This window comes from Ambystoma mexicanum, chromosome 3p (genome assembly GCF_040938575.1).
Source record: "Ambystoma mexicanum isolate Mex_15411 chromosome 3p, UKY_AmexF1_1, whole genome shotgun sequence".
Taxonomy (NCBI): domain Eukaryota; kingdom Metazoa; phylum Chordata; class Amphibia; order Caudata; family Ambystomatidae; genus Ambystoma; species Ambystoma mexicanum.
The window spans coordinates 733545776-733568636 of record NC_090925.1 but is presented as its reverse complement, the minus strand read 5'-3'; the positions used below and the strand labels follow the sequence as shown (position 1 = coordinate 733568636).

Genomic DNA, 22861 nt, shown 5'->3' with positions numbered 1-22861 from the left:
AACCAGCTCAAGAGGTCCAGGTGCAGGATGATCCTCGTCGCACCGACGTGGCCGAGACAGATCTGGTTCCCGGACCTTCTGGACTTGTCAGCGTCCCTACCTATCAAGCTGGCGACGGATGCAGATCTTCTCTCCAGAGAAGGAGGCGCCATTCTCCATCACGACCCGGTGTCGCTGAACTTGCAGGCTTGGCTCTTGCAGCACTAGAGTTTGGAGGATACGATATCCCGGCTGACTACAGAGAGGTTCTTGCAAAAGCCAGGGCGTCCTCAACTCTCAAATGTTATGGACATAAGTGGAAGAGGTCCTCTGTCTGGTGCCGTGCACAGAAGATTAACCCTCTGCGGATTACGGCCCCTCAAGTATTGCCGTACCTACTGTCGCTGGCCAAAGCTGGGCTGGCTCACGCCTCCATCAAAATACATCTGGCTGCCATTTTCCGGTACACCAGAACTACAGGACGGGCGTCCTTGTGGTCTCATCGCCTGGTGAAGGAATTTATGAAGGGACTATTCCGATCGTTCCCGCCGGTGAAGGCCCCTGCCCTGGCGTGGTAGCTCAACGTGGTGCTGACCAGGCTCATGGGGGCCCCATTCGAGCCTATGCCCTTGGCGCCGTTGAAGTTCCTGTCGTGGAAGACAGCATTTCTTGTGGCCATCACCTCCGCACGACGAGTGGGAGAGATCCAGGCCCTATCTTGCAAGCCTCCATACTTGACTTTTCATGACACGAGGGTGGTGCTGAGGACGCACCCCTCCTTTATGCCCAAGGTGCCGTCGGACTTCCACCTCAACGAGCCCTTGGTGTTGCCAGTTTTGTTCCCATCAACTTCGTCTCCGGCCAAGAGGACTTTGCACTCGCTGGATGTGGCTAGAGCGCTGAAGTAAATCCACCCCCCTGCCTCTAGATCTTACCTGCGGTGGCCCACTAACCTGCTGTCCCTCTCTGTGGCTCTTTCCTGCGATGCGAGTTCCGCCTCCCCATTCAGGGGCGGAACTTTCTTTTGTTGCTAATTTTATTTGCCCCCCATTTTCCTTTATACGGAAGTAGGGGACACCCCCCGCAACCCATTAATTCCCTTAATGTCGGTCAAGGAGTGCGGGGGACACACCTGCTGCCCTTATTTGACATTTTCGCAATTTGTCTTTTTTACACTGCCGTATTAGGCATTTTGATGCATTTGTTGGGTTTTTTTCTCAGTCTTTTTGGGTAATACCCCCCTTATCACAACCACTCCATGCGAGGTCATATTCATCAGAGGAGATAGTTTTCCCACTTAGAGACAGCATCTACCGAGTTATGGACTAGAGACAGGTTTGAGAGTGCCATGGATAAAGTGCCATCTTTTGTTGATTTCCTATGTAAACACTATGTTAAACAAAAGTATATCTCACAAGGGGAAGGGGAACCGCCAGCTAAAAGTCCTATAGTTGACCAAGCTTACCTCTATGGGGTGTCAGTAATAGCGCTTGATGGGGAAGACGTCTTTCTACAAGATAATCCTGGGACAGACCCTGATGACCCTTTTATACAATCCCCAGATATACCAGACAAACCAATTGCTAACTTCTCCCCTATTGATGATCAGCTACTTTATAATGACATTTTAATAAGTGCTACAGACTACTTCAAAATTGATACACAGGAGGCAGAAGACGACACTGTAAGAGGTCAGAAATATGAGGCAGATAGCTCTGTGAAGGTTTTTCAAAAGATGCCATTAAAAAGTTGGATAAACGCCTCACAAAGGAAACACTCTAACAAAAGGTTTCTGTCCCTCACACTTGTACATGAAATAACTAAACAAGGTAATATATGGTAGTTCAAAATACAACCAATCTAACAGTTCTCTTCACAGCCTGATGGCTGTTTCTCCTTATAATCTGTGTGAATTCCTCTTCACCTGATCCAAGCAGGATTCAGTTCAACAATTCCAAAGGGATATGGAAATCCTGTCTTATACAAGGTTCCAATACAGTTCCTTTGTTCCAACTTGACAACAAAAGTTCCAATACAGTTAAACATTTTTCAACAAGGGTTTACCTCTTTACACTGCTGACAAAAGGATCTCAAAGCAACTTCTTCTCAAAAACCACAAATACTTCAACAATCCACAAAACACTTGTTTAACTGTTAGATGTTTCTGCAGCAGTTCACACAACACTTGCTTCAGCATGATTAATCTGTCAGGATGCCTTGTAACTGTTCACCAAAACACTTCAGTAGTTCTGACACTTGTTCTTCATGGCTTTTAACTTCATTAACTGCCACCACTACAAGGTGTGTTTGCCCTGGTGTACTCTTCTGCCAGGACAGATGCAACTACTAACTACTACAAGTACTTCAGTGGTATTGGCTTGCTTCACAACATCAAATTTGACTACTTTTTCTGGGAAGACAAACAGATTGGTGGTGTGTGTTACACACTTGTGATTGCCACACGCAAGGCATATTATGTCCGACTCCTTCTGAATGTCTTCTGTTGGAAGGAAAACCTTCCTGCCACTCTTGTTTCCCTGCTTCCACATCAACCAACTGGTGACAATGGTTCTCTCCCACTCTTACCTCTTTTGCTTTGACAGTGTGTGTTCCTCTTATGACCTTTACATATAGGCAATAAATTTGACAAACATTAGACTTCTAAGTTTTCCTTGTTGGCTTTGGCAATGCTGTTTTTTTTCTTTGCCTTAATGTGTTTTTCTTTTGGCTTTGGCAGTGCTTGTATTGGTTTTAAATGTTGCCCTTTTGTTGCTGGCCTTTATTCTGACCCGTACAACCACACCTTTCTGGTAGTTACATGTGATTTTAACGAATTTGAAAATGAAGAATGCATTTTTTACAAATGTAAAACAATGACAAAATATTGATTGAATGTTTTTTCTTTTTATGGGGGGAGGTCACCCCAAATCTCCCCTCCCTGTTTCCCCATGTTTAAAACCCCAACCCCCATCCCAATCACCTCCCCACCAGATTTAACGCCTTACCCCTTCCCCACATATATATTTTTTAATTCTGTATTTATTTGCTTGTTTTTTGATTCGTTAAAATTTAATTATTTATTTTCTATTCTTTATAATCACTTGATACCCTGGTCTGTGTATGGAACACACGGTGTCAACAGTAAAGACAGACACTAGTGATCACAGTTCAATGGTGTTTATTAAACTGTATACATGATTGAGAACACGCCTAATCTAAACCAAGCTACAACCATCAGATAATAATAAGGCAATCCTAGTAGCGTCTTGTCAAATAAAAAGGGCCTATACTAAAAAACCTATTGCCAATCCTTACCACTAAGTTGCAAAGGTGTGTGGGATAATTTTCACCAGAAAAGAAAGAAGTATTCACAAAATGATAAGTCAGGATGGTATGGCTGAGTCGCCCTTCCCCCACGTTTCGTTTTAAGCACGGGACAAGGCGGAGCTCCTGAACACAGCACACTCTCCCAATTCCATTCAACTATATCAGAATCTTCAGGGGCCAAGTCTCTTTCCACAAAGTCTCTTGCCTTGTAAGGCCTGCTGGATCAAAATCCAGCAACAAACAAAAGTTCCTTCCGTGATCTTGCACCTTGCTTTTCGCCTCTTGGATCTCCCTCCGCCGGGCTTAGATTCTTCTTGCAACGTGAGCCTCCCTCTGTCTGGTACACTACGACCTTGCACTCTGAATAGCAATACTATCACAATGCTGGATTTACTTCTCTTAACTTCTCTTTTGACATCCCTCCGTCAGGTTCACATAGCCATCTTTAATATGGTTCATGAATTTCTGACATAGTTCATGATTTGCTTTATCTCATCAGAAAGCGTGATTTCCCTTCCATTTAGCTTTCTTTAGGCATCCCTCTCGGGATCACACTTGCCGTAGCTCACAATGTTCACAATCTCTTCAGAAAGCAAGGTTTCCCTTCCCCTAGCTTTCTTTTGGCAATGGGTCAGAGACTTTCGATTGTACAAGGGATTTGACGTGACCCTTGTAGGACCACTCTGACACCTCACGTCGCCCTTTCCTAGGGCTTCTGGTACTTGCACTTTCAACACAAAACAAAAGGGGCCTTCGAATGAGCACTCCTGCGGCGCCTGACCACTCTGCAGATGGCCCTTGTCTGGGCTTTCCCAAAAGTTCAAACACACACAAGTTCTTTGTTCCCAAGTTCCTTGCGTTCATATAATGTTGCCACCTGCAGCCTTGGGCTCAAATAAAGTTCGGTTTGCTATCAGCTTCCTCTGACTCACTGACTGTGCTGAACCCATTGGCTTGCCTTGCTTCTGGAGGACGGTAGCCAGCATGCCTCCCCGCCTGTGCTATCAATGCGGGAGGCCCCCGTGCACTGTTGACATTGATTAGTCCACACGCCAGTTGTGAATCCCGGTCTTATGATTTCCCTTTCAGAGGTTTTGCGGTCTGATTTGAAAAGGGCAGTTCTAACTTAATAGTCCCTTCAGGTCTCGCTGCCTTTCCCCTCTGTTTGAACTGCCAGTCCGGTATAGCTGTTGTCTCATGCCTTCGGCCTTTGCTCGTAGTGTGCTCTTGTGCCCTGCCTTTTATCCCTATGGGGAAGGTAAAGGGCCGTCAGGTGTGGGGGATTATTGTCAATTGCCGGACTCTGCCTGACCCTTGTGTTGGGACATGTTAGGTAAACAATTTTGGTATTGGTCCGTTGTTTGTCAAAGTGTAAGAAAGTGTTTATGTTGGAAAAAGAGGGGGGGGTAGAGTTTCTAGATAACCTACGGGGTAGGATGGGGAAAAATGTCATAAGGAAGGGAGTGGTTGGCCAAATCAGAAAGGTGAGATTAATAGGGTTTGTGAAATGAATAGGGGGATTGTGGGAATGGTAGTGTTTCATCAAAGTATACTGGGAATTTGGGAAAGAATAATCAGAGGGACGTGGAGAGGAATGACTGGGAGTATTTGGGTAGGAAACAGAAAAACATGGATTATGGGAGATGTGGTTTTCGGGTGCAATGGGATTTGGGCTCCTTGGGGATTTATCAGATCTGCATAAGGGAGATTCTTTGGATGGAAGGGAGGTAGATGTGATACAGCCTACAAAAGCCTCAGACTTCCTCCTCTCCTCCTTCCACGGTATAATACTGCGTCTCACCTGGGGTATTCCCCCGAGCATAACCCTGGGCTCACCTACCCAGGGGATCCTCCCTCGCTCGTCCGCCCCCAGGTTTGGGATCTGAGAGCGCCAGCCCTTCCCTGGCCACCTGAATAACAGAATTCTCGAGGTCTACTTGGGAAAATACCCTCAGGTTTCTCACATCTGTTTGTCAAATTCTGTCACCTCCTCCTTTTTACATCAGCTTCGTTTTCAAATGGATTAGAATTCAGCTTTATATGAGTTCGGTATTCAAAATTGCCCCTTCACTTTCTTCACAACAGTTTTCAGTTTAGGACACCCTGGCTTAGCCAGCGGGCGATCACAGAGCACTCCGGGATCTCAATACAGCGGTGAACTCACCAGGTCTGGCGTGCACGTCTGCTGGCTCCGCTGCCTCATGGTCTTCTGCTGCTTCCTGCGGCCCGGCAACCTCCTTCCTTCGGCGGCCTGTGCCATTCTAAAACAGAGCGTTCTCTGCTCCAGAGGCTCTCCAGTGCCCGCCTGTCAGCAGAGCCTGCCTCACTTTAGGGAAAGCATTCAAAGAAGTGTATGCTTCCTGCCATGCAACCTCGGCAATTCCAGCCTCCAGGGGAAAAGCTTCCGACTCGAGCGCTTCCCGCTATGCAAACACCTCAATTAAGGTTTCTAGAGGCAAAGGCCCTCTCAAAACCGGCAACTGTTTGCCACACGACAGTGGTCCTGGCGTCTCCATTCTCCTCCAGACTCTGCTTATGCTGCAACGTGGAGAAACCACAGCTACTCCACATTCTGCTGCTGCTCTTCTCTATGGCCTGCACCTGAGGGGGCCTTTCATGCCTCCCAGTCTCCCTCGGGTGTGGGTCATTACTACTACAGGTGCATTTTGCTCACATTACTACTAATAGGCTGCAATTTGCAGTCTTGCGGGCCTGCGGCCGTCTTCTTCGTCCCAGTACTTTGGAAATTGTGGGACTTGGAGTCTACAATGTCTAAATCAGGTTTCTAATGGATATATCAATACCATGTTTCTTTCTTTCCTTATTTATATTCCCTAAAGGAGTATTATACAGATTTAGTAAAGAATTTAGTTTTACATGTGAATTATGGTTTTCAGAGTTTAAGTTGAAAATATTTACAGACCTATTTGGTAATGCTCCCTAGAGGATCATAGGAGCTTTCATCTTTATGAATATCAGTGGTTTTAAGAGGAGTTTTCTTATTCCCAATACATAACTGGTTATGATGTGTTTCACCCACGTTGAGATAGTTAGCTGGGGAAAATAAAAGCTCTCTCTTGATAGCAAGTCATTACATATTCCAGTATCCGCTGTACTTCTTTCTTTGAAGAAGATGAATACTGCATCCCATCCGACTGAGTTGTCCTGTTCCCCTGGGACCCTTCTCCTCCCAGGTGATCCTCCCAGCTAATACCACCCCCAGGGCCAGGAAGCATTTGCCTTCCCCTGGCCACCTGGGAGGAGACTTTAGGTAGGGTTTGGATTCATCACAACACTGACTTTTCAACAACAAATGAAACTAGAAGAAACGAGTGACCCACTCTTAGGGCCTCATTACACGGTAGGCGGTAAGGGTTTACCGGTATCGGTAAGGGCACCGGTAAACCCTTACCGCCTTACTACGAGGTCCCTTTGCGGGACCTGACCTTAATGGCTGGTGTAGATCAGCCGTTAAAGTTGGGACCCGCAAAGGGACCTTGGTGCTAATTACGGTACCGCAATTTGCGGTACCGTAATTAGGTCCTTCCCCATTCCCATTGAGCCCTATGGGGCAAAAATGGGAATGGGGAAGGGCCATGTAGAAAGGGGGAATTACCGCCCCGCCAACCTTGGAATGGGGTGGTAATTCCCCTTTTCTCCATGGTGGTACCGGTATGGTACCGGCGGCAACCATGGTGCTAATAGCACCATGGTTTACCGCATAACGTGTAATGAGGCCCTTAGTCGATTAAAAGATGCCTTCTTCCGTCTTTATCTACTCCCGCCCTTACTAAACTAGTCATTTGCCATTGAAAAACGTTTCAAGCCTGCCCCGACAGACCCGCTTTTCATTAGCGGTCACCTGAAACCTGACTCCCTAGTAGTCGCAACTACACGCAAAAGGGCGGCACTACCCTAGCCACCTCCGAAGCCCCGCCTGAAAACCTACTCTCTAGTAGGCAAGAAAGTTTCTACATCGACGGCTTTCCAGATGCAAATAGCCAAAAACACTGCCCTTATGGCTAGTTTCAACAGGGCACAGTGGGACCAGGTGGAGGAACATGTTGGGGGGGGGGGGGAGTTGTGTGTGTGTGTGTAAGAATGCAGAAGAAGGACTCTGACAAAAAGGTGGTATGTCTAATAAAGCAAGAGAAAACTTTCCCTGTTTCATCTAAAGATCTACTGTCACTGTTGAAATGTCTGTTAAAGTAAAAGTGTCCACTGTGGTGTGTCAAGAAAACCTTACTTCTGTCCCTTAGATTATAAACTAAAGAATAAACCAGTACTGTTCTGGTCCCAGGAGAATGTCTCCCTTCTCCTGGGTTATGGTCAAAGTTCCACACAATGCTTCCTTGGTGGGCCAGGAGAATGCCTCCCTTCTCCTGGCGTTCAGTCTCAAAAGGTCTCAGTCTCGGCAAAACCGGGGGGGAATGACTCCCTTCACCAGGCCTGTTGAACATTCCTCCTGGTCCGAGTTGCCAGGAGAATGACTCCTGGTAATTACAAAACAATATTTTACAACCAGGGGAAATGACTCCCTTCCACTGGTCTTCTCTTCATTGTGTTTCACACTTAAAATACCAAACTCTGAATGGTAGGAGGGCCCTCGAACCTGGTTTCTATTTTTTAATTGGGCCCACTTAGTTCCCTTCCCTGCCAAGTACTGCCACGAGGAAGGTGACTCCTATCACTCTCTTGGCTTGGGTCCTTGACCCTGGTTTCTCTTCTTCTTTGGTTTGGCCAACTTGGTTCACTTCCGTGCCAAGTTTTGTCACAAGGAAGATGACTTGTATGACGCTCTTAGTTTTGGTTCCGGACCCTTGTTTCTCTCCCCTTCTCTTCGTGTCCTCTTGGCTGCCTCGCTTGCCAAGTACTGGCACAAGGGGGATAGTCCTCCTCGTTCTATACCTACACAGTTTTTGTCTCGTGTACCTTCCAACCTCTACCGGTCCCTGTGCCTCTACCGTTACCTTGCCTGTTCCCGGGATGCGCGGACGATTCTTCCTGGGGTCTCTCTTCTACTCTGTATTCTGTGTGGCCATCTCCGTATCTTGGTGCCTTCACCACGCAGCTCTCCTGCCCGGACCTTGGACTGATGTTAGGAACGCAGCCTCTTGCGTTCGTGTCACTGGCTGCCAGCCTTCCGTTACAGTCTGAACGCCGTCGGGCGAAGGAGTCCCGTTGTCTTCTTGACTCCGGGATAGACTGTTCTCTGCTCCATCCTGGCCTTCTCTACGTCTCCTTCAGGCTTCACGGTCTCTCGTCCTGGTTGGCTGTCTCTCTCCAACAGGCAGTCCTTTGTTTTTTATGGCGTAGGAGGAACCACACCTCTGCCCAAGTCTATACCGCGACAAAGGGGTTGTCCTCCCCTCTATGAATCTGAAAGGTATACAGGAAAAGTTCAGTATACACTAGTTATTTAGACCCTAATGGGAACACATAACATTCTGGGCACCCATTAAGAAAAGCAGCATACTTGCTGGTGCTCAACACAAGACTCAAATAATTTAAAAAAAGACGAATTTCTAATTTCGCATTTTGCTTTATATAATTAGCTTTTTTGTAAATAACTTTTTACAGAAAATTCCAATGGTTTCTTTTCATAACGGTACATGTTATCCATTCATGTAATAACATCCATAGTTTAAAGTCCACTATATGAAAAGGAAACTGTGCTTAGTGACAAAAGAATCAGGTTCATCATTCTTGCATATAACCAACATCTTGAAAATCAAAGTATCCCATGTCATTGGGAATAGAAAGCACACTGTGAGAATGTGAGATGAGGAGACAGTGGAATCTGTGTCTCCTGTGCCCAGCTAAGGTCTGACCTTGTATTCGGTCTACGTCTGGATATGATGTTAGGGATTTAGGAAGCAGCACAGAAGAAAACCCATGGAGAATCTGGGTGGGTGTGCTGCTGATGTTTCGGCAGGATAGTTTGATAGCCTTCTTCTTGGGCCAAAAAAAGTCAGGAGACTCTATGTGAGAAAAGCAAAAGCAAGGAGAAGAGAGGTTAATGTTAGAAGCAGCAGCAAGGGGCTGGAGTGGGTCGATACATAGTTTCTAATACTGAAAACACAGGTCCTGTGACAAGTTCCAAATGAGGGAGTCCACTCACCACTGGTCGTGCTTCCAGTGAGTGCAGATGCACATGGTGGCTTCCAAAGTAGGGCAGGTGAGGAAGTTGATGGAAGCTGCGTGGGTAGCCGGGGTGGTCAGATAGATGGGCGGCGACCCTTGTGTATAGCTGGTACACAGCCCCTATTGCGATGGACAGAGTCCGAAGGACGTCCGCAGATGGTGACACCTTGGAGACACTGGGGAGGAGAAAGAAACATACCGCAGTTGGCGGCGTTGTCGAGAAGGTCATGTGTGGCTGGCACAGGAGTGGAGTGAGGGAGAGCACTAGTACAGAAAACGAAATTTACCTGTATTGGGTAGAACGAGCACAATTCAAATAGTGAGCTCTGTAAGAGATGGAAACAGAAAAAGAGAGGGGCATAAGTAGAGAACCAAACTGTCAAGCTGGGAGCAATGTGTTTGCAGAAGCTCTGCAGAAAAGGATTAAAAATAAAAAATTATAAAATGAGAGATATGCCTTGCTCTACAGTGGGAGCAGAGGCCCGTACCTGAAGCTGTTGCTGGCAAGTAGCAACGAGGTGCAGGCATGTAGACTGGTGCCTGTGCTGGCTCTAAAGTGAAGAGCTCAATATATGCACAGAGAGGTAAGGCGTCACCGCGCATGTGCTGGAGACTAGTGTCTCGTCGCGATGGGAGTGACGTGGCGTGAGGGCGTGCGGGGATTGGTTGGTTGATCAGGGGGCACGGCATCACTGGAAGGGATTAGTTATTGAACAATAAGTCATCATGACAGGACTGCCGAAGGTGCGGATGTGCCAGAGCTCGAGGGCTCGTAAGTCAAAATGTTTATATAGTTAAAAAAGAGAGGGGGCCATGGGAGGAAGTCACACGGTGGGCGTGACGAATATCGCACAAAACGAAGCGCCCAGTGTTAGACCTAATACCTGCGATCACTTATGTCAAACCGAAAAAATTCAGGATGACCACCTTACAAGAGATCATTCCTCTACTGAAAAGGGAAGGCTACATGGCAATACTAGATATGAAAGATGCCTACTTTCATATTTCAATGTTGCCAGCGCACTAAAAATACAGACGGTTCAAAGTAGGGTCCACACACTACCAAGTCAAAGTGCTACCCTTTGGGATTGCTGCAGCAGCTCAAGTGTTTACAAAAGTACTGGCTGTAGTGGCAGCTCAGCTGCACAGGCAATCAATCCCAGTGTAGCCATATCTAGACGACTGGCTCATAACAGGGGACACACCACAAATGTGTCAGAAGCACACTCAAGACACCATAAACCTATTGTTCCAACTAGAGTTTTCCAACAATGAGAAGAAATCAAGTCTAGGCCCCAGCCAAGTCAAGCACTTTCTCAGGGGGAAGGTGTTCAGACATAAGACACTGTAGTCTTCCCATCCAACAAGAGGGTCCACAACATGCTGATTCAAGTTCCTTCTTACACAGCTGGTCTCCAGATAACTGTCCGGAGGGTTATGCGCCTTCTTGGTATGATGGCTTCTTGCATCTTTCTGGTGCCACACGCATTTTGCGCATGCGTCCAATACAAGAATGACTGTTTAAACAATGGTCTCAAGCAAATGGACAATTGGATGATCTAGTGAAAGTTTTGCGGACTGTGGTGGCAGCACTTCAATGGTGGACAAAGGACAAGCTCTTAAAGGGAAAACCCTTTGTCACTCCTGCAACACAAGCCACTCCGACAACAGTACCATCACTTTCAGGTTGGGGAGCTCATTATCTCCACCAGACAGCACGCGGCATGAGGACACAGACGCTTTCAAAAAACATATGAACATCCTAGCGTTGCTAGCAGTGTTCAAAGCCTTACAAGCTTTTCAACAGCAGTTGACTGGGAAGACTGTCCTAGTTCTCACAAACAGCACAACCGCCATGTTTTAGATCAACCAACAGGTCGGAACACATTCTAGAAGTCTATCCAGACTAGCACAGAAGATTTGGAAATGTTACCTTGTTTCATCACACGTTCCAGGGGAACACAACTGCTTAGCAAACGTGCTAACAGAAACACAGACCTTCCCTCAGAACACGAGTGGGAAATACATCCAGACATCGTGAACAACATTTTTGCAAAATGGGGTCATCCAGACTTAGATCTGTTTACCACACAAGAAAACTCAAAATGCCAAGCCTACACCTCTAGATTTCCCATGAAGAGAACCAATGGGAACGCACTATGGATTAGTTGATCAGTGATATTTGCATACACTTTCTCCCGGCCCCACTTCTCAACAGTGGTCCACAAGATACATCAGTAACACTTAACAATGATCCTAGTTGCTCAATGTCGGCACAACAAACATGGTTCTCACCTTCTCAAAATGTCTGTTTGCCCATCAATTAAACTACCCAGGCCTTACAACATGTTGTCACAACATCAAGGGGCCACACCCTCAGACAATCAATTTAGCAGTTTGACTTATGAAGTTATAGAGTTCGGACACCTTAACTTACATGACAGATGCATGGACATTTTAGGCACGCAAACCCAACACTAGACACTGCTACTTTAACAAATTGAAACCATTTGTTATATGGTGTAGAAAGTCAAATGTTAATCCCATTGACTGGGCACCTTCCAACATAGTGCACTATCTATTACACTTATTAGACTCAGACCTACTGTTCAATTAGCTTAAAGTCCATTTAGCTGCTCTTTCAGCTTACACTACTTCACAAAGCAAGGTGTCATGGTGGAAGATTTCAGTTGTGAAAGCCTTCATGGGAAGGGTGAAGAGAATATATCCCTCAATTGCAAATCTACCCCCAGGGTGGCATTTAAACATTGGGGCTCATTCTGAGGCTGCTAGTCCGGAAACAGTGCCGGTAGGCTTACCGGCACTGTTGTTTCCGGACCAGCATATTACAGTTCTGCATGGCAGAGTCGCTGTGCCCAACAGGTCGGACTCTGCCAGAACACAGCGGCCACGGTAAGCAGACCGTCATGGAAGCACCGGCTCCGTTAACGGTGCCGGTGCTTCCGTGTTCCCTATGGGAATGGGGAATTACAATTTACTGGCGCCTGACTTTCCGGAACGCCAGGGTTGTAATCCCCCAGTGTTACCGGCAAGTCAGGCACCGGTAAATAATTATGGGTCCGGAGACAACCTGCCGTTAATACCGGCATGGTTACCGCCGGACTCGTAATGAGCCCCTTTGTCTTAAGCAAACTTATGGGTCCTCCCTTTGAACCTGTGCATAAAGTAAGCCTCCGAGATCTTACCTACAAAGTTGCCTTTCTTATAGCCATCACCTAAGAAGGCTAAGTGAACTACAAGCATTTAGTCTCAGAACCTTTTGTCATGATACTTAAGGACAAGGTAGTCTTAAAAATACATCCACAGTTCGCACCTAAGTCGATTTTTAAATTCCATGTCAACTAATCTATTGAACTACCAGCGTTTTTCCAAAACCCACAAAACTCTGCAGAGAGAGCCCTCTCTACACTGGATGTTAGAAGAGCGGTTATGTACTATCGTAACCATAGTAAACCAATAAGGAAAATTGACCAATTCTTCGTTTCCTTAGCTGCAGCCATAGAAAGGGATATAGGCTGGTAGAGAGACACTCGCAGGACACCCCTTGTTTGTGCATATTAAGTAGCTTTGGGTTTTCACCTTAAGTTACTAGGGTAATCCAGACGTGGAATCCTTGCTCACTATTCTTAGAGAGGCACCGCTCCACCTCACTGATGAGGCCCAACCAAGCCGAAAAACGTGTCTGAGGTTGCTGTTGGTACTCTTGTTCAGAAGAGAATTGCCTGGCATTTCGGTGCTGGACTGCCCTTGGGCAGGACAAAGACTGATATGTTGTGGATATTTCTCTTCTATGAAAGGATGGTGAGCTAAAGACTCTGGTTGAGACTCTAACCTGGGATATAGTCAGGTTTAGAGACACTCCCATGACCCCCCAAACCCCTTGTTTGCCAGATAAGGGGACCCTGTCTGCAAAGTAGCATTATCTAACTGGACTGTAAAGTACATACAGCAATGCTACACATTATCCAACAGAGCACTACCATTTACGCCAGGGGCACACGCTACTCATGGTACTGGTGCAACATTAGCATTCATCGCAAATGTGCCCCAAGAGGCAATTTGTAGAACTGCGACAAGGAGCTCTGTTCACACCTTCACTCAGTATTACTGTGTAGATACACAAACAAGGAGCGACTCTTACGTGGGACAGGTAATGTTAAAACATCTTTTTGCCTCAGTTCCTTCTAACAACCCACCTCCTTCTCCTGGTACTGCTTGCTAGTCTATGCAAAGCATTTGATTCTAAGCAGTTCTACAAGCATTAGAAAACAAATATTACATACCTGTAATCATCTTTCTGGTAATTGCATCTGCTTGGATTCACATGCGCCCACCCTTCCTCCCCTCTTTTGGGAATAGACGGACATCGCCAAGCTGCACTTGCTTCACTTTTCCTGTACTCCACTACACATTTCACACAAACTCATGTCAGAAACAAAACAATCTGAGGAACTCAACGCACAAAGGTCCATGGGTACAGTGCACATCACAGTAGAGATGGTATTAAAGGCAAGCCTCTCGACATCCCTTTTTAATGAGGAAAACAAGTCATGCAATACTGTGCACCAACCACTAGATGGCAGCGTATGCATAGCATGTGAATCTAAGCAGATACAAGCATCCGAAAGATGACAACATGTATGTAATATTTGTCATATCCTGGCAATCTGTTGCGGCTCACTCTGCTCTTCATGTAACATTTTTGGCAGATATGATGTTTGGTGAATACTGTGAGCGCCATTTTAGCAGTGTTCGTGCCAGGTATCCAAAGGCACAGTGCCTGCATCACCACGCACACCAGGCAGAACCAAGGAGGGTTCTAAGAGTAGGGATATCGGCTCCCTCAGGGAAATTCTAGTAACTCATTAGATTGCATTCTCTAGACCATGCCGCCTACAGGCTGACGAAAAAGACAACATACATAAGGCCACGTCCCACACATCTGTCTGTAGGGGGCACGACTTGGAGGGAACCTGTAAGACTTCCACAGAGCCAGATGAGGTAAGTGGGGTGCAGTAGTAAAGGGGTATTGGGGGGGGCAAAATAGACAAGTGGGGGGAGGTGGGAGGCAAAAGACTGTACTTTCAGAAGGCAGCCATCGTGGCTGCTTTCCACAGAGTTGAACTTTTGCATGCATGGTTTAGACCCAGAATCTATTTATCGGTCCACTGGGAAATTCTACCTATTCCTCCTACAGTGAGTTACTGCATTCTCAGCCCCTTTAGAGAGCTGCCCCCTTACCAGTAGCCATGGAGCATATACGTACGTCCGGACACTATTAACACCTGAAGCAGCTCCAATTGCTGCCCTATATATTCCCTTTAAGGTTAGTGCCATCTCATTTTTTACTAGGCCTGGCCACATGATCTTTCTTGTGTTTTTTTGCTAACAAGGTTCTGTGCCTGTCCCTTACTCAAGCCACAAAACTGTATGAACTGTAAAACTGAGTAGTTTTGTATTGCATGTGTATGTTCAAAGGCAGCATACAATTTAATATATACTTTTCATATTGTATTAACTTTTGTTTCTGTCTGAGGTGACAGTGTATTTTCCGTCTCAAATGGATATACAATTGTGTGCTGTTTCAGCCTCCTTGTCTAGTAGTTGAGAGCTAGCCACAGCCTGGATTCGGGAGGCGAGATGGCTATGCGGTGTAAGGGTTGGTCGCCAAGTGGGCTCTGAAAGTAATCTCAAACATCTGATCATCCTGTATCAGCCACTAAACATTTACAGTTTCTGTCCAACCCATGCAAGAGAATGTGTTTTCATATCATAGGCTAGGCTAGTTATTTATTGTAAAGTCTGATGTTGCAAACAATGTCATAATGAAGCACACTCAGTTAATAACTATTTACTAAGCCTCAATCAGTTTAATTGAATTCATATATCTACATCAGTTGGACCTTATATGACTCTCTCTCTTTCAGATGCCCCACGGGAGACGGTGCCATGGAGGGATCTGCAGCCCCCTATGATGAACCAGGTGAGCGCTTTTATCGAAGGTGTGAAGACTAGGACTTACAAACCACTCCTCGAACGTCCCCGCTGTCAGGGGCTGGAGTCACGCATTGAGCATTTTGTCCGTCGGGGGCGCATCGAGGCACCAGGCAGCAGGAGCCAAGAGACAGAAGGACCACAAAATAATGAGCAACAGTGCATCGCTGGTGTCAAGGAAAACCCTCAATCATTGGAGAAAGCCATCAAAAGAGGTCCGCAAACGCCTGCACAAGCAGCCAAGAGAGTGTGTTTGAAATCTGCTCAGCCTTCAAATCAGGATTGAGCGTGTGTGTGAGCGCACGTGTGTGTGTGAAGACCAACTACATTAATAAACACTGCAATTTTTTAAATTTTATTTTGTTAAGGAAATTTATGGAGAAAGAAACATGTTGCCATATTGCAGAAAAACTCTGTAAAATAATTTTTACATTCTTGATCTTTTAATAAAAATTACTTTGCGAAAGCTATACTGATGGAGATGCGAGTTGTAATTTGCTGGGTTGTTGGTTGGAAAGCATCATAAAAAATCAGACCCCACACCAAAAAGCATGCCGGGGTGCCTGTTATTGTTGGACAAGTACACAACACTGTGGGTGGAAAGAATCAAGGTTCTGGGTGTACACAACTACCAATGTATACTGGTAACACATCACTTCACAGAAACAACACGTAGAAAATGTTGGCAAGGTGTTCATAACCTTGGTTCAAAGCATTGAGATGAATAAAGGGTAATTCGTCCCTTCTCCATAAGGGGGAGCCACTTCCTGTGAGGCTAGGGAGGTGATCCTGCTCCCCAATACCCTCCCTACGGGTATAGGCAAGTGGGGCCTCACTGGGAGAAACTCCCCTTTAGTGGACAAGGTCTACTGTTCCCATGAGGAGCTCCCTCAGGCTAGTCATACCATGGCCTACATGGGATGTGTTAAAACACATGAAAATATGAATTATCAAGACTGGGACAAAGAAGCTCTTAAAGTATATCATTCTCTTAGGAGAAAAGATTGTATTATTTTAAATCGGGACGTCCACGTTACTGGGACGAGTATGTTAAAGGACATGATTCCGAAAAGTGAAGTGAGAGAAGCAGGAAACGAGAGAGGATCGTAGTTGCAGGCTCTGGGATACCCCAAGTTGCACTACACCGGACGGGAGGCAGAGGAAATCCTGGGATGCGAGAAACCGACAGGGCGTGATCCCAAGCAGAGGTCAGTGGTGAACATTCGGTCCAATAATGTTGCAGAGACAGCCAACAACCCAGAAGAACCGGGTGTCCGTGAGTGCAGACAAGCACAGCTGTGCTGGTAGAAGGAGAGTGAGAGCAAAGAGGCATTGTCCGCCACACCCAGCAGAAAGTACAAACCGCGGGACTAAAGCCCTGCAACAGCATTCTCCACCATGAAAGCAGTTAACCGGGCGAACGGCAGGTGCAGGAGACTCCAGAGAATCACTATGTTGTAAAGGCACGAAATCGAGTTAGGTTTGAAACAAAATGGATACAAAGATTCTACATCAATAGAAAATCATTATAATACTCAGCCACCTTGTCACAGTAGAAGATGTGAAATAGATCTAGCTTTGAAAGCAAATGGGTACAAAGACTATAAAGCAAGAGAAAAGCATTATAAAACACTGCCAACTCGTCACAGTATAAGAGATGAAACCGAGTTAGCTTCAATAAGGAATAGATAAGCATATTCCTAACCAGGAGAGAACATTAAGGAGAAACTGGATAATAAGAAAGAGAGCCAATGGATGAAAATACCCATGAAAAGGGAAGTTAACTTGCTATCCTGAACATGAACAAAATAGTAATAAAGAGAAAGATGGACATTGTCAAGAGCCTATACCTGTAAACCAGATACAGAATCCAGGGATTCGAGAGAGTTGGAACTAGTCTAAAAATAGTGATCCAGGAACACTATATTCCCTTAGAAGGGCACCAGCAGGTCCATGACCAAAAGTATAGAAGAAGGAAAGTGCAACATCTCACTCAGGAAATTCAATAGACTAATACAAGAAGTCACAACACACTATTTGTGAATTGTATATTAAAGACTGGTACTAGCAGTACCCTCAGGAGAAAGGATCATTCTCCTGACCCAAGTTATTTTTCTGTTAGTGGTAGGGTCAGTTTAGGGTAGGTTTGGACAGCAGGCTTGTTTCTTTGGACATTCACAATTGACAAACAAGCACCTTAGTTATTAATATAGGCAGGAACCACCCATAGACACTTTAATAAACAAGAATATAACATGTCCCCTGAGAGTCTGTGTCCTTCTTCTGACCCACCACAGCATGTGAATGCTTGCTTGAGGGATCTGGACTTTTAGGGTTTAGGAATGCTGTCAATTTGGGACTCATTGTACAGTATTACAGACATTATTGATGGGGACTTGGAGGAATGGTGTAATCTTGATTAAAATGTGTAGTTGGTAACTAGCGCTTCGGGTTAGTGGAGACGTGGTAGGACATGGAATGTTGGGAGTTCAGTACAAAGCCAAGGGATTTTTCAGGCTGTGCTAAAGTAAGCCAAGTTTGAATAGGAAGATGTGAGTGACTAAAAGAAGGCAGAAGGATTTTCTTTTTGTAGCTTTACATTTAGTGTAAATGGACGACAATGCAGCTTGCAGCTGGGATAAGGCAAAGCTTTACTGGTGTGGTGTTCAATGGCCAGGTTAAACGACATTGGTGACTGGGTAAGCCATTGTATTAATCCGCAGGACATGGGAGGAGTCGTGGACCTTGAGGACTTCATCTAATTTAATTTAATTCAACCCGAGAGCAATAAAGCAAACCAGTCAAAGTAGGTGTCATTCCTGTACAAGCAGATCAGGAGGAAAGAAAAGTGTTTCTCTGTCAAAGCCTTCAGAGGTTTAGGAGATTCAATGGACATTCATCACTATTGTGCACTATAGGGAGCACATCAACCTATACCCTATGGTTGTGATCTCAGTGCTACAGCTTGGTCTGAAGCAAGATCGGTGAAAGGAGAGATTTTTTTAAAAACTGTTACTTCAAATGGTTTATTTGTTGAAAGGTTTATCCCCCTGCTCTTCTCCCAGCTACGGCCTATGCATTACTTTCCTTCTCACCCCTTCACATACGGTTGGTGCACTCTCCATTCCACACATTCCCATCTCTCGCCTCCTCTTTCCACTGCCAGCACTTGAAACGGTGCCGCATTTGGGCTTCTGTCTATTGAACGTGACTCTGGATCTCGTCTTCTCAAGAGGGTCATTGTATGTAGCACATATGTGGGTGGTGCATTCTTCTTTGTTAAAGAACGTTTTCACAGGTCAGATGCATATGTGGAAGGCTTTGGATAACGCCATCTGTGACTATCAAGAAACAAAAAGAACTAAGAGGTTGAGTGTATCTGAGGAAACCCAGTTTACCTCCTCCAGAGAGTACATGGTATAGCCGGCCCCCTGTGGTCCCCAGGGCCCCACTATGGTAAAAAGGGGAGTTGCAGTATGTGAGTTTGTAACACATGTTAAATGACCTTATATTTTTCCAGCACCTCCTGTCATTATGGGGTCAGAGCGCTATAGGAAGAATGGCCCTTCAGCAGATTGTGGTCTGAAAAGATGAGGGGAAGGAGCTCTGCAATACATGCAGCAGAAATTGTAGTTTGCACACTGTATGGAATAGCGGCAATGTCTAGTGTAGAGTCATTAAAAGTCGAAGAGTGTATGGAGAAGAGGCAAGGAGTGGATTGAAGATGGTAGACACTATGGGACAGCTGGACCATATTTATTTGTAGACTCAGCTGTATGCTATGCGCCGCAGTGCTATAAGAGGAAGGTAGCAGGAATAAAGTGTTTGAACCACTAAAGTAACTGTCAACAAGGGCTCTGCTATACTTTACATGCAGCATAAATGCAAATTAAAGGCAAATTATTGAAAGTCAGAGATAAGGATGTGGCAGGTTCATTTGTCAGTCATATTAGGGAATGATTTAGGCTGAATGCTAATTAGTGGTCGGTGAGCTGATGTTCATTAGGTGTACATCAGCTATTGGCAATGAGCCTAGGTGTTGTGGGAGAGGGATTTAGTAGACCTAGGGGAGGAGAGAAGGAAGGAAATAGTAGAAGAGGAAGCATCCTTTGTGTTGCCAGTGTGCACTGTTGGCACATTTGCCGCTCTAAGCATTTTACATTTTTCTTCCTGTCATTACCATTTTAAATAGTAAATACACACCACTAACCTTAAATTCATTGCAAATGTAATCACTTTCATACTGCCATACTCATGCCCAATCTATCTTGCCATGCAGTCATAAACGTGCCTGTACTCTGTAATAAATTAATGGTTTCTTGTGTAAGTCAGGCATGGTATCAACAGTAAGATAGACACAAGTGACCACAGTTAAGGGTGTTTATTGAACTTAACCAAGGGTGTGATAAACGCCTATTTAAAACTAAATCATATAATCATAATATAAATGCAGTCCTAGTGGAGTCTAATCAAAATAAAAGGGCCTATACTAAAAACACCTATTGCCAAGCCTTACTGCTAAACATACATATTGAGGGGTAATGTTCATGAAAAATAAAGTGTTCACAAGATGATATGTCAGGATGTTCATGTCGTTCGCCTCCCTTCCCCACGATTTTAGCACGGGACAAGGTGGTTCACTCGAGCAAAGCACACACTGGCTTCTTTGGCACAAGGTCACAATTCCATTACCAGCATCAGGGCCTTCTGTGATGCAAGTCTCTTTGCCTTTCAAAAGTCTTTTGACTCAGAGGGCCTGATGTACAATAAAAAATAAACACAAAGTTCCTTCCCTCTTTCGAGTATTCAATTCAGGTGTCTCACCCTGGATCCCCCTCCGCCAGGCTCAGATTCCTTTTTATTTCACAGTCCGTATCGTGGATCCCCCTCTTCAATACTGAGATCCCCCTTTTATAATGTTCAGAGAATATTCTTTCTCGGGTAACTCACGGTTCACTGCGGATCCTCCTCAGCCGGGCTCAGATCCTTTCTCTGTCACAATTAGTCTCCCTCAGCTGAATTCTGACCAATTGTAGCACTCATTCAACTATCGAAGACTTTTGAATGTGCCTGGGGTTTAGCTTGACACGTTGCAGGACCACTTTGATCACATAATTCCCCTTTCAATAATTGCCAATTAGTTGGATACCTGACAGAGACCTTCCAGTGAGCACCCACGTGGCGCCGGACCACTAAGTCTACGGTATCTTACTTGGCTTCCCAAAGTTCAATCACTCCTCTGGTTTTCAATTATATTCACGCTGTTACTCACATAAGTTTCACACACTATTCTCTTTTCTTCATACAATGTTGCCGCTTGCAACCTTGGTTCTATGACAGGCTTGTTTGGAATCGGTCTCTCTGACTCACCGGCTGTGTTGTCTTTATTGGCGCTGCTTTGTTGTAGGAGCCAAGGACAGTATCACAGCAGCAGCCGCTCCTCCCCGCCTTAATTATCGACGCGGGAGAGCCCCGGGTACCTCTGACATACAATGCAGGTTTGTTCAGCTTTAGTTCCCGGTCCTAGGTTTCTTACTTTCCAAGGATCACAAAAGTAACGCTTTGAAAACGTCAAGGGCACTTCCCTCCTTGCAAGCCTCTCTGGTCTCGCCGTCTTTCTCCTTGTATTAAACTGCCATCTTGGAACCGCTGCTTCCTCGTGTGCTTTGCCACGCTCCTTGTGCTTTTTTGCTCTGCCTTTTATCCGTGTGGGGAAGTATGATAATCAGTAGTTGCCTGATCCTTGTTTTGGGACATGTCGGGTATACGGCTCTGGTGTTAGCCCGTTTTCGCTCACGATGAGCTGTCTGCGAGAAAGTGATTGTGTAGGGAAAAGGGCGGGGTTGAGTTCCTAGTCCTCCTACCTGGTAGGATGGGGAAAAGGTGTTACAGGGAAAGGGATAGCGCATCTCACCTTCCAGTGTCCCACCTCCTCTCCCCGAAGACCCCTCATCCAGGTGATCCTCCTGCACTGTACCACCCCCAGGAACTGGATCCAAAAGCAAAGACTGTGTCCTGGCCACCTGGATGACATATCCCCGGGGATTAGCGGGTGCTACACCTTCAGGTTTCTCACAATTGGCACAAACTTGTGATGTAAACATTTCTGACTTCATCCTTGAAAGCTTTGAGGATTTCCTCCTCACTGCAGAAACTTGGTTCTCCCTTTCCTCTCTGTCAATGTCCTTGGCAGCAAGTACCAGCACAGCCGGAGCACAAAATGAGGAGAAAGGTAGGGAGGTGTTGCACCGACTTCCAAATCCCAAAGGCTGCAAAAGAGAGGTATGCAGTGTTATGTTCACAGACAATAAACACAGAGAATAAACAGCTACTAGGATAGGCGAGGTCCTGGATAAGCAGAATGGAGGGAGGAAACCTACAAAGGCAGGGTGTTCGACAATAGGTCCTAGTATTTAAAGAGGGAGGGGTTGGTGCCAAAGGTCTTGAAGTTACCCAACTCCCTGCAGATGCTAGAAGTCTTTGGGGAACCATAGAATGAAAAACCTGGTGGTAGGCAGGCGGGAAGTGTCAGATTCTAGGCGAAAGTGAAGATGTCTATTGAATTCCGGAGGGTGGAAGGTTTATGGGTAAGGAGAAAGGAGACCACACCTAGGGATTGGTCCGAAAGCCATAGCAAGACATTGAATAATTGCAACCAGCCAAGTTCTAACACAGACACATTTCTATTCGAGGGAGAAGGCCTGAAGTTCGTGGGGCTAGGCCAAGGTAATGCACGGTCACCGTTCCATTCAGGGCTGGCTGAGGCCGTATACGGAAAGATCGACACTTAACTGAGCAATGAGCAGATGAACATCAAGGCTACAAGCAAAGTACTGCAGGGTCCAGGGTCCTACACAAAGAAGAGCCATCAACAACAGAATGGTCCAGTGGCAACGGCGAGAAACTAGTTGAGGAGCACCACAGACCAGGACTCGCGGCTTTCTGCCAGAGCTTTGTGTACAGGTTGTGAATACGCTAGCACTGAGTCTGCTGGGAACTGTAGTGCCTAGTCCACAGACCCTAATGGCCTCCCTCTGCATAATGTTACTAATAATTGTTCTGCCTTCTGTGCCTGAAGCTTACTCATGTTAAACATGGGATTTTGGCGGTAGATATAACTACTGAATATGTATTACAGTATCCTGGTCTGCACAACTTTGCATTGATATTAATATTCATTGACAATTATGTAATTTCTTTTGCATTTCAGTACATTTTCAAAATGTGAAATGCCATTTCCTTTATGAATAAGTTGTCAGTCTGATGAACTGTTTTAAAGAAAACATATGTTTAAATGAGCACATTAAATTGTTGTATCTAGACTAGTCAAAGATATTGGTGGTAATGCACTTTTAAGAAAATACATTGAATTTATAAATTGAATTATGAAAGGTTT

At 45.5% G+C, this 22861-nt stretch overlaps 1 protein-coding gene across 4 annotated transcripts in view; it reads left to right on the top strand.

Annotated features, from left to right (window-relative positions):
- PUS3 (pseudouridine synthase 3) overlaps nucleotides 1-15935 on the top strand; it is a 123409-nt gene extending 107474 nt beyond the window's left edge. For all 4 annotated transcript variants that reach the window (XM_069651608.1, XM_069651610.1, XM_069651607.1 and 1 more), the window contains one exon: nucleotides 15399-15935. In XM_069651608.1, coding sequence (XP_069507709.1) covers nucleotides 15399-15751 — 353 coding nt within the window. In that variant the 3' untranslated portion in view covers nucleotides 15752-15935. The remainder of the gene's footprint in view (nucleotides 1-15398) is intronic.
- The last annotated feature ends 6926 nt before the right edge of the window (nucleotides 15936-22861 follow it).